Source organism: Melanotaenia boesemani, chromosome 4 (genome assembly GCF_017639745.1).
Source record: "Melanotaenia boesemani isolate fMelBoe1 chromosome 4, fMelBoe1.pri, whole genome shotgun sequence".
Classification (NCBI taxonomy): Eukaryota; Metazoa; Chordata; class Actinopteri; order Atheriniformes; family Melanotaeniidae; genus Melanotaenia; species Melanotaenia boesemani.
In genome coordinates, this window is record NC_055685.1 from 7707827 (window position 1) to 7723654 (window position 15828).

Consider the following 15828-nt stretch of genomic DNA (forward strand, 5'->3'; position numbering starts at 1 on the left):
TTGTAATTCAGATCTATCAAAAAAGCTGAAACCTAAATAATGAAGAATACATTTGTTATTAGTAAAGTCAATTCTTCTAAGAATTCCTATCTATCTATCTATCTATCTATCTATCTATCTATCTATCTATCTATCTATCTATCTATCTATCTATCTGTCTGTCTGTCTGTCTGTCTGTCTGTCTGTCTGTCTGTCTGTCTGTCTGTCTGTCTGTCTGTCTGTCTGTCTGTCTGTGTTACATTTCTTTGTGCTTTAGAAAATAAAAATACTGGTTTAGAAGTGTGTTTTCATATGTATTGTATGTTATTGGTAGGTATCTCGCTGTGGTATGATTTACATGGAGCCTCATATGCTTGGCTGGCGGCCTCTTATGCTGTCTTGGCTCAGTACCGTCCCAACTGCCGTCAGTGCCACCCACAAAGACCTTATCACCGCCTTCTTTGACCGCATACTGCCTCCATGCCTCCAGCTCATTCGAAAGGCAACCACGGTGATGGTTTTTAAAACTGTTCAACACATGCTGTACATTTTTAAGGCATTATACTTGCTTAAGTTTTATAAATGAGTAATCTTTTTGTTTGACGGTAGGAGCTGTCCCCGACCTCAGACACCAATCTAGTGAAGTCCCTGATGAATCTGATGGACTGCATGATGGATGAATTTCATGATGAAGCAAAAATTAAGAGCATGAGTGAAACACATGTTTGTTCCTGGTTGGAGGTTTGTGCACAACATTACTATTACTGCCAATAATTATTGTAATAGTGCCATTAACAGTAAAACCAAATGAATGATCAGTTATTACTCACCATCCACTTCTGTGCACAGCATTATGACGGTATAATTATGGATACTCCATTTCAATGTTGAGCAGGGACAGTAATCACAAATATTTTCAAGAACAAATATTTAAGACACCACTTTTGTTTTAATATTTTTATCATTCGATGTGCTTCTGTCTCCTGTGCCATTATTTTAAGTCTCACATTTTCTTCCAGACTGACTCTGTTACGTCTCTCACCAAATCTGAAGTGTTTCTCTCAGAACACACGTAGGATGTTTCTTACTCACTTTATTCAGCGGAATACCAAAACTTCTCTTTCATTTTCATTATTATAAACTTGAAATAGCTCAATATTTAACACTGAATTTAAAAGCCTTCTAAAACATTTTTTTGTGCCAGTGAGACACATGGGTACCTCAAATGCAAAACAATTTACATTTATAATAATACAATGAGGGAGGGGACACTTCAGTTTTTTTCTAGAATAGGGACATTTTAGTACAGAATTTTGATAATGAGGAGATGTCATACCATGTTGCATACTGGGATGGGAGCACTGTCTTTTAAGGAATGCTTTCCCATCACCTGCATTTACAACCTTTCTTACCTGGAGAGATTTTGTTACATTTGGATCAAAACAGTCTAATCTAGTGGAAAAGGAAAAAGATGGAGGAAAAAAACATTAAGCTGGACCTCAGTAGAAATAAATGAACTGGTGAATGCAAAATCTGCTAAACCCAAATCAATGGTAAATTTTCTCAGTGATGCACCCTCTAACAGTGGCTAATTTGACATCCGTCTTACATTCTCTCTTATCTGAGCTCTCCAGCGAGTGAAAGTCAGTCCAGTGTTGGTTCTTGTCTTGTCTCCTGCTCTTTCTTTTCCTGTCTTCCTCCAATAATGTCCTCTTGGATTTCTTTTAATTGGTCACAGTGCATGTTCAAAACTGCCTGCATGTAGATATCCAGTTGCTGACTTCTGATGCAGTATGTAAAGCAAAACCCAGCTGTAAAGTGGTGTCTCAGAACAAAAAGTTTTGAAGTGCAGGTTCTCATCTTTGTGACGCTGCTGTGCAGCGATGGCTCCAATAAACGTCACCATGGCATCAAAACCAGTCTGAAATATGTATTTTAAGGTCAGAAAGTAACATAGGTTTACTTGAACAAGCTGGTATGTCAAAATCTGACAAAATCCTGACCAAAGTATTTGAGTGAGCAAATTATGATACTTTCAAATGCATTCAGTGACGCTTTGTTTGTTTGTTTTTTTATGGAGTTTTAAAGTGAAACACGATACTGTAACATTCTGTATACTTGCATAACACCAAAAAGGAATGCAAGTACATACATTTATTATATAGCAGGTTTATCTTAAATGTATGGTGTTTCCAAACTACCTGTATGCAATGATGTCTCCCAGAAGACCCGGAAATTCAGCCACATACACAGTGATTGAGAGTTGAACACAATATGGTTTATTGAAACCAGTGAATGGAGAAGAGAAACAGGATCCAGTCTGACCGAGAATTCCTGAGGCGCTGCAGGTCACAGGATACTGAGATGACTCCAGATATTAACAGTGGATATCCAAAATCCAAAGGCGTAGTGATAAGGCAAGCAAGGGTCTTACACAGAGAGGCAAGAATCAAGGGCAGGCAAAAATCTGTAGTCATACCAAAACAGGGGTCAAAATCCAGATAAGTACCTGGCAGGAAACAGTCCGACAGGGAATCAGGCACAAGAAATCTGAAGGACCTAACAGGGTCGATAACAGGAGTCTTGAAACGAGAGAATGCTGGATATTAACAAGACAAGAATGCTGACCATCTGGCAAGGAAGCATGAACAGGAGAAGGTTTAAGTAGGGCGGGCAACAGGTGAAGATGGTGTGATAATTAGAGAAGCTCCAGGTGAAGCAGATGCGCTTGATTGAGGGATTGCAGGCTCAGCAAAGCAGCAATCATGACACCTGTATGGTACTTCTAAATGTCATTTTAACTTTCATATTTTCCCATTATTGATATTACTGAACAATAGACAGGCATTGTATGCACAAATTAATATGATTTAATGATGAAAAGCTGTAACACTTGTTCTTTCATTTTACAAAGGGCATTTTCGTGTTCTGCTTGGTGTGGTCAGTGGGGGCCAGCTGTGATGATTCAGGTCGGGTCAAGTTTGATGCACTGGTTAGAGAGCTACTGAATGGCCCCTTAAGCGAGGAAACCTTGACCTGTCATGGCATTCAAGCTGCTGTTGAGGCTCCGCCTAAGCAGCTGACAATCCCCTTACCCACTGAGGGAACATTATACCAGTATCACTTCATTAAAGAGGTAAGTCTGCTTCTGAAACTTGTGCAGTTGAGATATGATTTTTATTTATATTTTTTGCTGAGAGTAAATTTATTATTTACTTCCTTTTGAGCTTTATTTGAAAAAGATTAGAAAAATTTCAGTCTATCAACCAAACAGTGTATGTAAGTGATGTTCTCAAGAAATAGGAAAAAATACAGCAAAAACCCCACTCAGGACATGAGAGATTCATCTGTTGTTTCATGTACTGTTGGTCGAAACCTCATCAGAAACGGTCTCCAAGGAAGTGTGGCTGTCAAGAAAATCAAGATCAAGATACTTTATTGTAATTATACACTCGTGTACAATAAAATTAAGGTTTACTGTCAGGATATGGACTCATTAAAAAAGAGAATAAATAACTAAAACAATGTACATCACTTAGACAACACCATCCAATCACTGATTCCCACAACATTCTAAAGCATCATACAGTCACTGACAAATATACACAAGCAATTACAATAAGACAGTCAAATGCATGTTTCACATATATTGCTCCTCCACTGTTCAGTGTGATTCATTGTTCAGTGTAGTTATGGCTGTGGGGTAAAAACTGTTCTGGAGTCATGTGGTGTGTGTTTTGATGGACGTGTATGTTCTGCCAGATGGCAGAAGTTCAGAGAAGTGCTGGGCAGGGTGAGAGGTGTCTTTAATGATGTTATGTGACTTCTGCAGGTAGTGTGAGGTAAAGATGTTGTTCAGAGCTGGTAGTTGGGAGTGGGTGATGTTTGTGCAGTTTACATAATCCTCTGCAGAGCCTTTTTGTCTGTTGCAGAGCAATTCTGTACCTTGTCAGGATGCCATGAGTCACAATACTCTTGATGGTGCACATGCAGGTGTTGGGACAGGTTGATCTTCCTGAGTGTTCTCATAACCGCTGTCATGCTTTCTTTACCAGTATGTTGGGTTTTGACAGTCCATTTTAGATCCTCTGTGATGTGGGTGCCCAAGAATTTGAAACTTTCTTGCCATTGATGAACAGTGGTGTGTGTGAATTTTTCTCTTTCTGGAAGTTTATTACCAGTTCTTTGTTTTTGTATGTTCAGAGTGAGGCTATTTTCTTTGCGCCATAATGAAGTTATTCTTAAAGAAGGAAAACAGGGAGAATAGTGAGGTCTGCCACATGACTCAGGATCTGGGCTGAAAATTAGTGGCAACATGTCTGATAGAGTGATTCACCTGAACATGACTGAAACACTGTGGGATCATCTGAATAGAGAACAGAATAAAAGGCAGCCAACATCCAAAGAAGAGCTTTGAAAGTACTATTCCTGAAGAAATTACTGAAAGCTTACCTATTGTGCCCAGTGGACAGCGATCTCTTCTGCACAAAATGCAGAGCTTTATAATTTCTCTCTTCTTTTCTTTTGAACTTATTTCTTCAGGGCCCAGGAAGGTGGGAGCTTTGGACAGATGAGCTAAAGACTGTTTCCCCCATATGCAAGGACATGCAGTTCAATCAGATCATTGTTCCCACTGAGAATACTGTGCGCTACATGGCACTAATGGAGCTGCTCATCACTCACCAGAAGCCAACTATTTTCATTGGTCCCACTGGTACTGGGAAGAGTGTCTACATTACAGTGAGTTATCCAATGTTTGTTATTTAATTAAGGCAAAGCTTGGAAATAACTAAGATGTTTATAAGACTGAATGTTCACATTTAAGAAATATATAAGTTCTCTAAGCTTACGTAATGCTCTGGATGCAAAACTTAAAGTTACAGACACAACGTTTGAAACGAATACAAAATATCTCTTAATAGAGCTTTGATTATATTAAAGATTATATCACATGATTTGACAAGCATGTGTTTGCTTGCTATGTGTATGCTCATACACATGTTCAGTGATAGAGCAAAGGCAAGCTCACAAGGTCCATGAAAAAAATTAACATTTCCTGCAGTTCTTGTGATCAAATTATTCATTAATGGGCACTTTTTCTGCAACATATCTTTGGCTTGCTGATCCAACACAGAAAATGATGATAGTTTTATCCCAGTGTACAAAAGGGGACCTTATCACAACAGTTCAGTTATAAACAAAGTTTTTGCTTGACAGCATTTTTTTCATTAAAGTCAATAACATACAGCTTCATGGAATATATATTTTTTACTATGTAGAACAGTAAGGTTTTTGTAATTTAGTAGTAACTATTTCTTATTTTCACTGCTATTATTATTGATTATACATTTTTTCCTATCCTGGTACAATTCTAAAGGTTTGTAGCTGTATATAGTCATAAAAACTGAAAGAACACTCTTGTTATACTCTTGTACGTAAAAGAACAAAATTAAAAATCATCTGAATCATCTTGCCCATACCAGGTCTTAAAATGAGGAAAATACACTTTAGATACAGAACAAAACTCAACAAACTTAGTGTCATTATTTAACAAAATTTTGTCAGAATGCAGAAGTAGTGTGTAAAAAAGCTAAGTACATCCTTATTGCTTTCATAGCATTTAATAAGCTAAGTAGATGCTGGGTGCTGTTAATTAGATGCATTTGATTAACTGGTAATTTGCAGATTGGACAACAGGACATTGAACCCATACACAACAGCAAATCTACAACAGAATGACTGAAAAAAAAGAAAGAATCAAGGTTTTGCACTGACTCTGGTAAAGTTCGAACCTCAACCTGACTAAAATACTGCAACGGGACCAAGGAGAATATTAACAAATGGTCACAAACCGTAAATAACTGACACAACATTGCAAAGAAAAGTGATCCAAAATTCCTCCAAAAATAAAAACTATTACTTCTTGTTAGTGCTGCTAAGGATGAAAAAGAAAATTATTAAATCATGACTTGACTTGGTAGTTTTAGTCTGAGTCAAGTGTGTTGCAGCAGGGAAACTTCTAAAACCTGCAGGACTCCAACCCTCGAGGACCAGGTTTGAGAATCACTACTGTACTGTGTATACTATTCTATTCTATTCTATTCATTTAGCAGACGCTTTTATCCAAAGTGACTTACATTTGAGAGTAAGAACAACACACTGCGCTTTAATTTTTTTATGGGATTTGATGATAATTTGTAAATTTGTGTTCATATTTCAATATCTCTTTCTCAGGACTTCCTACTGAACAAGGTGGAGAAGAATGTGTACAGCCCATTATTTATCAACTTTTCAGCCCAGACTACAGCCGCCCAGACCCAAAACATTATCATGTCAAAGTTAGATAAACGACACAAAGAAGTATTTGGGCCTCCTGTGGGGAAAAAAATGGTAGACCTTCTTTGTCTTTTTATTATTTTACTTTCTCTTGTAACACATTTTCAATCTTCACTTACTTCACTTACAGTGTGAGTGTGATTGTCCTTTAGTTTTAAATATTAAGTAACCTTGAAAGCATGCTGTTTTTTTTTCTATCAGTGTTACCACATACTAATGCTGGATCTTCTCAGGTGGTATTTGTAGATGATGTTAACATGCCAGCCAGGGAGGTTTATGGTGCCCAACCCCCTGTGGAGCTTCTGCGTCAGTGGCTTGACCACTGGAACTGGTATGACATGAAGAACTGCTCAGTGATTAACCTAGTGGATATCCAGATCATATGCGCTATGGGGCCACCTGGTGAGTAGCAGCTGTATTTCCCAAAAAGTTTATTGGAAATATATCATTAAATCTGTGGCACTGTTACTAAGCTTATGACTCTTTACAAATACGAAGACTTTTTTTCTATTGCTTACCTCCGGCTCAAATGCTATTGAGTCAGCATCAATAACCACTTCCTGCTGTTTTGTGGAACTCCTTTCTGCTTTTAAGATTTTTAAAAAGAGACATCCCCAACTGCCAATGTTTCCATGAAAGCAACTCTGACTATTGAGCCAGCTGGTGGCGACAGCTTGGAAATAAACGGGTTGGATGCCACTCTTAGGTGGCACCTCTGCCACTTTGTTTGCTGCTGGGGCTCTGAGTTAGCAGTTCAAATGATCAAACCCTGCAACAAAACCCCAGAACAATGTAGTGATAAGGGCCTTGAATTAAAGGTGTCATCACCTGGTCTTTTCATGTGTCCACTGTCCTCTAAGTGTCTTTAACCCATTAAGGCTCGACCCATGAAAAAATGGTAAGAAAAGTCAAATTTTTTTAATATGAGGTCTTTATTTGGCCCTTTACCAAAATGTAACAAAAGAATTAACATTTTTTTGGGTAGGGATATCTACCATTTATTACCATGTGATACATTAAAAATGTTATAATGTGGTTTCTATTAGGGAACAGACGACAAGTAACAGATTGTGTTCAACAGGATATTGAGCAAAGTTTATATCATAAATTGAAGCAAAATGTGTCAGAAACTGTATGTAACATATATGTCACGTCAGGCTCTTATGGGTTAAATATTTCTTTGAAAACATATTACACAAAAAAACATATGAGCTTGTTCTGACCCTTTGCTCATACCACAACTTGGTCTCGTGAGAGTTCATGCAAGCTTTTGACTAATTTAAATAATGTAAATGAGGCGCATGCTGATTGGCCGCAGGGAGTCCAGAGTTGGGAGGGGAGCTGGCCCCGTGCATGCACAGTGCGTCAGACTCCAAAAAATCAACAGCTTAGTGATGGCGAGCTAACCTGACCGAGCAGCAGCTCACAGAATTCAGCCTTTTATGTTTGAACCAGACTCCGAGAGTGAAGATACCGCCTCTACACCATAGACATAATATACGCCTTGTAGACTGACACTGCCTATTGGAGCTGACGATCAACGTGGCCGCCATCTTGGATGGGTGTCCTATGCACCTCCAAAGCATTTATTTCTAAGGTGTATGCCCAACTACAGTCATCGCAACTCCACAAATTTTTGTTACAAACAGCAGAGACGTAGTTATGGTACAGGTCACTGTTACACATTAAAAATACCTCTTTTCATGCTGAAATAATTTTATTATGCTCTTTAACAAAGACGTATGGTAACATATTAATAAATTTATAAATTAATTCATTTGACACTAATAAACAAGTTTGATTATTTGAATTTATCTCTGCTACACACATGTACGCAAGCACACACACACACACACACACACCTTGAAAAAGAACTGTTTTGCACAGCTCCTTGCGTGTGCTAGCACTCTGTAACTCCAGGCTAGTTTTGCAATGTGGTGCAGCCTTACTTTTAGAAATACGGAGACAAAAAAAAAAAAAAACAACAAAAGCATGAACTGTTGGTTCTCAATTCTGAATTGGGTTTAAGCAATGTGCTGGGGTCACATATGACAGTAGAAATGTTTGCAAATGGGGACGGGAGCTGATCCTCTGCTGGTAAAACAGAGTGAGTGTCTGCAGCTGATAGGGACACAGTCTCATCTTGTGCCTGACCCACTTTGTGTGACACCACAACGGATCATCAGACGGCGAAAAATACCCTGGAACTGCCCTGCAGTGGGATTGTTATTCCAGCCTCTTAAAATAATAATAATAATGATAATAATAATAATAAAAAAAATAATGATAATATAATTAACACACTTTGAGAGCTGTTTTATGGGGACAGTGAGAGTCAAAATATATGTCTTTTGAGGGTAAGTAAGGAAACTGTATACCAATTTCTCCCCACAGGTAGGCTAAAAGGTAAGTAAGGTAATAACTGTTTAACCATATATTTTTCTACAGGTAGGCTATTAAAGGTAAGTATTATATTGTACTGGTTATTGCAACCATAGGCTGCACAAAATATGGGCATATTTGCTGGCGCTGTCTTGACTCTGGTCATTCTGAAGCTAGACTGGAATGCGGACACCCATCCAATATGGCAGCGACGCTGCATCACGCTCCACCTTGTAATAAGGCGTCTACATATATTATGTCTATGCTCTACACTACACTACAGCCTCTGTAATACCTTTTCAAAAGAAAAGACTGTCAGGGAAGTTAACACTTTAGTCCAACACCAGTACACTTTTTAACTTGATAAAGTACAATTTCAGGGTGTTGACTCCTTTAACATCAGGTTTAGAAATGTCTCTCTACTCTCATACCGGTTGATTAACTAAGCTAATAACGTGTCTGGAAATATGTGTCCGTGTCTGAAACTGATGCTATGTCTCATTGTCCTGATCAGACACATAACTTATCAGCTGAAGTTAATCTAGCTGGACTGAAAAAATTGGACCACACACTGAGCAACAAAAGAAAAAAAAAAAAAAAGAGAGAGAGAGAGAGAGAGAGCAAGAGTTAGTTAAGTATCTAATGTCTAATCTGTATCTAATCTAATATTTTTCACTTTTGTGTTTTTTTTCTTTTTTAGGTGGAGGGCGTAACCCTGTCACACCTCGGTACCTGCGCCACTTCAACATGGTCACTATTAATGATTTTGATGAGAAGACCATGCATGCAATCTTCTCCAGGATCATAGATTGGCATTTCACCATCCGGTAAAATATGATGAATCTGCTATTGTGCAAGTTTAAGGTTTGAGATAGCAGGATGTAATAAGACATCATTTGGTCCTTACCAAGTCTTTGTGGATTAAATTTGACTCACTCATCTTTATAAAGTAGCTTAATTTAATTGAACTTTTCAGGTATTGTGTTTGTGCACCATGTCTGGTTTTTGCTAAATGTGTTGTGTACTATGACCCAATAGCTCAACTTTGGTCTCAGCTGTCCAAAAGGCTTTAGGTCGCATTCACCAAGTGTTCTTACTTAAAAATTTGTTTTTAAGTCAGAATCAGAATCACTTTATTGTCAGTGTACAAGTACAACAAAATTGAAGAAGGCAATCCTTTAAGGTGCATGATTAAAAAAAAATAAAATAAAAAATAAGGCATACGCATCCACATGTATTGTACATTACACGATCCCTGAGGCAGTTGTTTTTAAAGTGTGTTGAGTACTGTTACTGTTTTTGCTTAGAAACTGTTGGTTAGTCTGTTTGTCTTCAATTTTAGCTGCCTGAAACACATAGTTTAAACAGCTCATAGCTGGGGTGAGAGGGGTCCCTTAGGATGTTCAGTGCCTTTTTTAGGCACTGGGCCTGGTACAGGTCTTCCAGTGAGGATAGAGGGCAGCCCATGATTTTCTGTGCTGTATTTACAACCCTCTGGAGAGCCTTCCTGTCTGCAACTATGCAGCTGGAGAACCACACACATACAGAACGTCAGGATGCTTTTAATAGAGGACTGATTGAAGGACAGAAGCAGTTTTTGTGAGTGTTAGTTAGTCCTGAGTACTCTCAGGAAATACAGTCTCTGGGGTGGTACTCTATGTCAAGTCATTCTGTTTGTGGACCCCCAGAAACGTGAAGTCCGTGACCCTTCCCACACAGTCCCCCCTATACCCAGTGACAAGAGATCTGATTTCCTCCTCCTGAAATTGATTATCAGCTCATTGGTGGTGTTCATAACCAAGTTGTTTTCAAAGTACCACACAGACAGCTGCTTCACCTCCTCGTGGTATGCAAAGACTGGTTTGCACAGTCCCTCGGGTTGGGTCTGCAGATTGTAAGGGGCTAGACCTCTTTCCACACCTGCCTGGAGTTGTTGCTCTGAAAGCAATTCTCAATCCTCCACCTGTATCCAGCCTTGGTGTCCCTGATACATTTTTTCAGGTTGGATCTGGCAGCCCTAGTGCCACATCACCACACCTGAAGGCGGTGTTCCTACTTTTTATGAAGTGGAATTCTTTAAAATTTTTCAATCTTGGATTTATTCTTAGATGAAAACATTACAAAGTGCTGACTTATTTAAAAATAACCTATGTTTATGTTGTATTCTGCTGTTCAGTTCATAAAAATACAATAATAAGATCACAGTAAAGTTTTTAAGATAACGTTTGGAAATTTACAAAGCATTTTGTTATTTTAGAATAAATAGTAAGTTTTGCAGATTGTGTCCTTATTTTAGAATTTAACTCAGGGCAATAAAGAAAAACATAAAACTTTTGCAGTAGACAGACTTTCTTCTATGGGATGTAGATATTTGTGGAAAATGATGTGGGGAAAAAAGCCCCTAGTTTTCAGCCCCATTGACAAGAAAAATATATTAAAAAGTAATATTACTGGTACTTTTAGTGTCATTATGTTGTGGAAATTCTATGCAATTATTCCATGAAAAAAACTGAAAAATTGCTAACAATCTGCATTTGTTATTATATCTATATTTATAAACATTAACTAGTTCCTTAGAATTTTTAGCCATGTATTAAGAGCCATTGTTGAAGGTCCAGAGAGCCACTTGAGGTCAAAATTTATTGCATTTTCTTCCTTTTGCAGTGGGCCTTCTTTGAGAGGATAAGGACATTTTGCATGTAACAATGCGATTAGCAGCAACATTTCATGCAATTGATCGCGATTAAATTTTTTTAATTGTGTGTATATATATATATATACATATACATACATATACATATATATATATATATTTATATATATATATATTAGTGTTACAGATTACAGATGAATTTTCACATGTCTAAAAAATTAAAATGATGAATGGTTGCAGTACCTTTTTAAAAGAAGGTGCTTTTTATTTGTCTTAGTTATAGGACCCTGTCAGATTGGAATCTAAACAATGAACCATTTTTTCTACAGGTTTTCTTTCCCCAAGCCATTTGCTGCTCTGAACTCTCAGATTGTTAGTAGCACCATGTCAGTGTACCAGGAGGCCACTAAAAACCTTCTACCAACCCCTGCAAAGTCCCATTACTTGTTCAATCTGCGTGATGTCTCCCGGGTCATCCAGGGCATCTGCCTGTCCCGACCAGAGACTGTAGATGAACCATCTGTCATCAAACGCCTTTGGGTCCATGAGGTAAGGATGTACACAACAAACAATAGAAGCTGTCTGAGAGCTACATTAAAGAAGTGGTTCTCAAATAAAATAAATGAAAAAACATTAAATAACTTGAAACTGACTAAAAGTAATATTAAATAAAAATTTACTGGCCAACATCAGGTCAATCCTAGGGCAAGCTATACCTCATCAGGCAGTGCACAACAGCAATCCTTGCAGTGAAACTATTTAGAAGAAGAATATACAATATATAACAAGTTATCTCCGTTTGTTAATTATCTCACATACCCCTTGGAGTGTTTCCAAGGGGTACACGTACCCCCTGTGAGAAACATTAAGAAACCTTGCATTAAAGTAGCAAAATTGCTAATAATATTAATATGTGAAAGTTGCCACTCTGACTATTAAGGATCTCAATGTCTGTGACTACTTTTATTTGTATACCACTTTGACTCTTTCTTTATTTGCTGTGTGTATCATCAGGTCCTGAGAGTATACTATGATCGTCTGGTCCATGACGCTGATCGGTCCTGGCTAGTGAGCTGTTTAAAGGACGTGTGTCAGAATGACATGAAAGAAAACTTCCATAAACTTTTCGAACATTTGGACGCAGACCATGATGGGAACGTGACAGAAGATGACCTGCGCAGCCTCATGTTCTGTGATTTCCATGACCCCAAGGGTGAAGACCGTGACTACCGTGAAATCAACAACCTTGACCATCTACATCACGTGGTGGAGATGCACCTTGAAGAGTTCAATAACACCTCTAAGGTGCCCATGAACCTGGTGCTGTTCCGTTTTGCAATTGAGCATGTTTGCCGCATTTCCCGCATCCTCAAGCAGCCAAGTGGACATGCCCTGTTGGTGGGGATGGGCGGGAGTGGGCGACAGTCTCTTACCCGCTTGGCCTCCTACATGGCAGAGGCAGAGCTCTTCCAGGTGGAAATCTCAAAGACTTATGGAACCACTGACTGGCATGATGACCTGAAGTTAATCTTGAGGAAGTCCACACTGGGTGAAACTCTCGGCGTGTTCCTCTTCACTGACACACAAATAAAAAAGGAATCATTCTTGGAAGACATTGGTAACCTGCTGAACACTGGTGAGGTGAGGTGGATGAAAAAGAAAATCTTTTAAATAAATAGATGGACAAGTTGAGGTATGAAGTAACAAGTATGAGAGAAATTGATCTGTGAATGAATAGTCAGATGGATTGTTAAAAGACCAACGTGTGGTTGGAACACGTGTTTGTAATCAGGGGCAGAGCTAGAGGCATGGCCAGACTTGCACTTGCCAGTTCTGAAATCTGATTTAACACTCCAGGAGCCACCTCAGGTGATTGACAGATAACTGGAGGAAGACGATTAAATGTCTTTCCGGAAACGCATGGATCACCAGTAACTGCACCAGTTTGAAATAAATTCTAAAGTAGTTTCCTCGATAGTTATCCTTTAGAAATATTGATATTTAGCTGCACATTTCCAGAAGACATTTTGTCTCTGTGTAAGTACAACTACCAATGTTATTGTTAACAACAGCAGTAGTACTAATGCTATAAAGTTATGTAATGTTATGTTATAATGCTTTTTAAGGCTATTAAGCTGATGTTAAACTGAAGCTACTGTACGTAGCAGTGCTAAATTTGTTATATGATAGCACTAATTAGTTTTAACATAATGTCATATTTAGTTTTCAATGAGTGTATTAAGTGACTAAACATCATCTCGGTTAGGCAGGATTTTTACACTGGAGCTAAAAATAAACTGTAAAGAATTACCTCAATGTCCAAGTTACTTAGTGCTAGTCAGAGCTAGCTAGATAGACAAAGATAGAGCTACATGATCCAGTTTAATTTAGACAGGAAGCTAGGCAGAGAATCCATTACCACAGACTGCACCCTGAAGTCTTCCCCACCATCTGGCCACCCCATATATAAGTCTAGCTACACCACTGTTCATAGCCTGAAAAAAGAAGACTCATAATTACATATTTTGACATATGTGTATATATACCATCTATAGTCATAAAAACAACAATGAATTGTGTAATTACTGTTTTTTTTCAGGTGCCTAACCTGTTTACAGTTGAAGAGAAGCAGGAAATCTGTGAGAAGATGCGTGTTCTGGACCGGCAGCGTGATCGAGACAAACAGACAGACGGCAGCAACTTGTCTCTTTTTAACATGTTTTTAGAACGTTGTCGTACACAGCTGCATGTGGTGTTGGCCATGAGTCCCGTCGGAGATGCCTTTAGGAACCGCTTGAGACAGTTCCCTGCCCTCATTAATTGCTGCACCATTAACTGGTTTCAGGTGGGTCCATGTACAATGTATAGACCCCTGTTGTGTCACTAATGAGCATATCTGATCTGTCTGGGTTTAGAGATGGGAAACTGTATGGTGTCTGGCAGTAGTAGAGTAGCAGTGGATCTATTAGGTTCTGAGGTTTGTTGGTTGTAGTAGTTAATTATTAAACAGAGCACAAAATGTATGTTTAGTTTCTATTCTGACATTGCCTGCAAACCAAAGCTGGATATAGAAGACTGTATCTGGCAATAAAGTGGAAAAACAGTGTATTCCCTTCTTTAATAGAGCTGGCCCGAGGATGCCCTGCAAGCAGTGGCCTGCCGCTTCCTGGAGGATGTTGAGATGACAGATCGTGACCGAGAAGGCTGCATAAACATGTGCAAAAGCTTCCACACCACAACCATTGAGCTGTCAGCTCGTTTTTTGGCTGAATTGCAGCGCCACAACTATGTTACCCCAACCTCATACCTAGAGCTTATTTCCACCTTTAAAGCATTGCTGAAGACAAAAAGAGAGTAAGATCGTGTTGTCGTTTACATTATCCACCATTAATTCTTAAATGTTTTGGTTACTTGATTCGTCATTTTCAGAGTTTAGATCAGCTAGTTAAAGCTTTAAGGGACAAAGCTGGAAACAGGGTCATTAAATTATGCTAATTGTAGCACCAGCAGTCATCTCTAAAGGGCCTCTTTTTCTCTTTGTCTTCTGTGAAGGGAGCTAATGAAGCTAAAATGTCGTTATGAAGTTGGTCTTGAAAAGCTGGAGTCAGCAGCAAAGGAGGTAACTACTATGCAAGCTGAACTGGAGGCTTTACAGCCACAGCTGCTTGTGGCCAGCAAACAAATAGATGTGACACTGGTGGCCATTGAAAAGGAATCTCGGGATGTAGCTGACATAGAGAAGGTGGTGAAGATGGATGAGGCTGTCGCAAACGAACAAGCCATGGCTGCAAAAGCCATCAAGGATGAATGTGATGCTGACCTGGCTGAAGCCACACCCATCCTGAATGCAGCTCTGGCTGCGTTAAATACTCTTACCACTCAGGTAAAACCACAAATCTGTTCTTTATGAGAGACAGTGCCTTTAGAGGTGCAGAATCATGATTAGTTGTTCTCTCTACAGGATATCACAGTGGTAAAGTCCATGAAAAGCCCACCCACAGCTGTCAAGCTAGTTATGGAGGCGATCTGCATTCTCAAAGGTGTCAAACCGGATCGTGTGCCGGACCCCTCTGGCTCTGGCAAAAAAGTGGAGGACTTTTGGGGCCCAGCCAAAAAGCTTCTGGGAGACTTAAGGTTTCTCCAGAGCCTCCATGAGTATGATAAGGACAACATCCCACCAAACCTCATCGCCATCATCCGCAATAAGTACATCACAAACCCAGACTTTGTACCGGAGAAGATAAGAACTGCATCTAATGCTGCAGAGGGGCTGTGTAAATGGGTCTGTGCCATGGACAAGTATGAAAAGTAAGCAGTGTTCTACTCTTTTGTTCTTTGTTATGAAAATATCTGTTTGCAAAGCTTGGGCCATCTGTCTTTAATCATATAATCTCCTGAGATCTGGCATCCACATACAAGAACATTACATTTTAATGCATTATAATTGCTAAATTCTGTGTAACTGGAACCTGTTTCAC

General features: G+C 38.9%; 1 protein-coding gene across 2 annotated transcripts in view; it reads left to right on the forward strand.

The window, feature by feature from the left end:
• Positions 1–15828, forward strand: part of dnah7 (dynein, axonemal, heavy chain 7) — a 62728-nt gene that overhangs the window by 24405 nt on the left and 22495 nt on the right. For both annotated transcript variants that reach the window (XM_041982047.1, XM_041982048.1), the window contains exons 33-45: positions 314–490; positions 589–720; positions 2894–3115; positions 4522–4719; positions 6214–6369; positions 6549–6717; positions 9398–9524; positions 11680–11899; positions 12365–12991; positions 13950–14195; positions 14475–14704; positions 14903–15233; positions 15312–15658. In XM_041982047.1, coding sequence (XP_041837981.1) covers positions 314–490; positions 589–720; positions 2894–3115; positions 4522–4719; positions 6214–6369; positions 6549–6717; positions 9398–9524; positions 11680–11899; positions 12365–12991; positions 13950–14195; positions 14475–14704; positions 14903–15233; positions 15312–15658 — 3182 coding nt within the window. The remainder of the gene's footprint in view (positions 1–313; positions 491–588; positions 721–2893; positions 3116–4521; positions 4720–6213; positions 6370–6548; positions 6718–9397; positions 9525–11679; positions 11900–12364; positions 12992–13949; positions 14196–14474; positions 14705–14902; positions 15234–15311; positions 15659–15828) is intronic.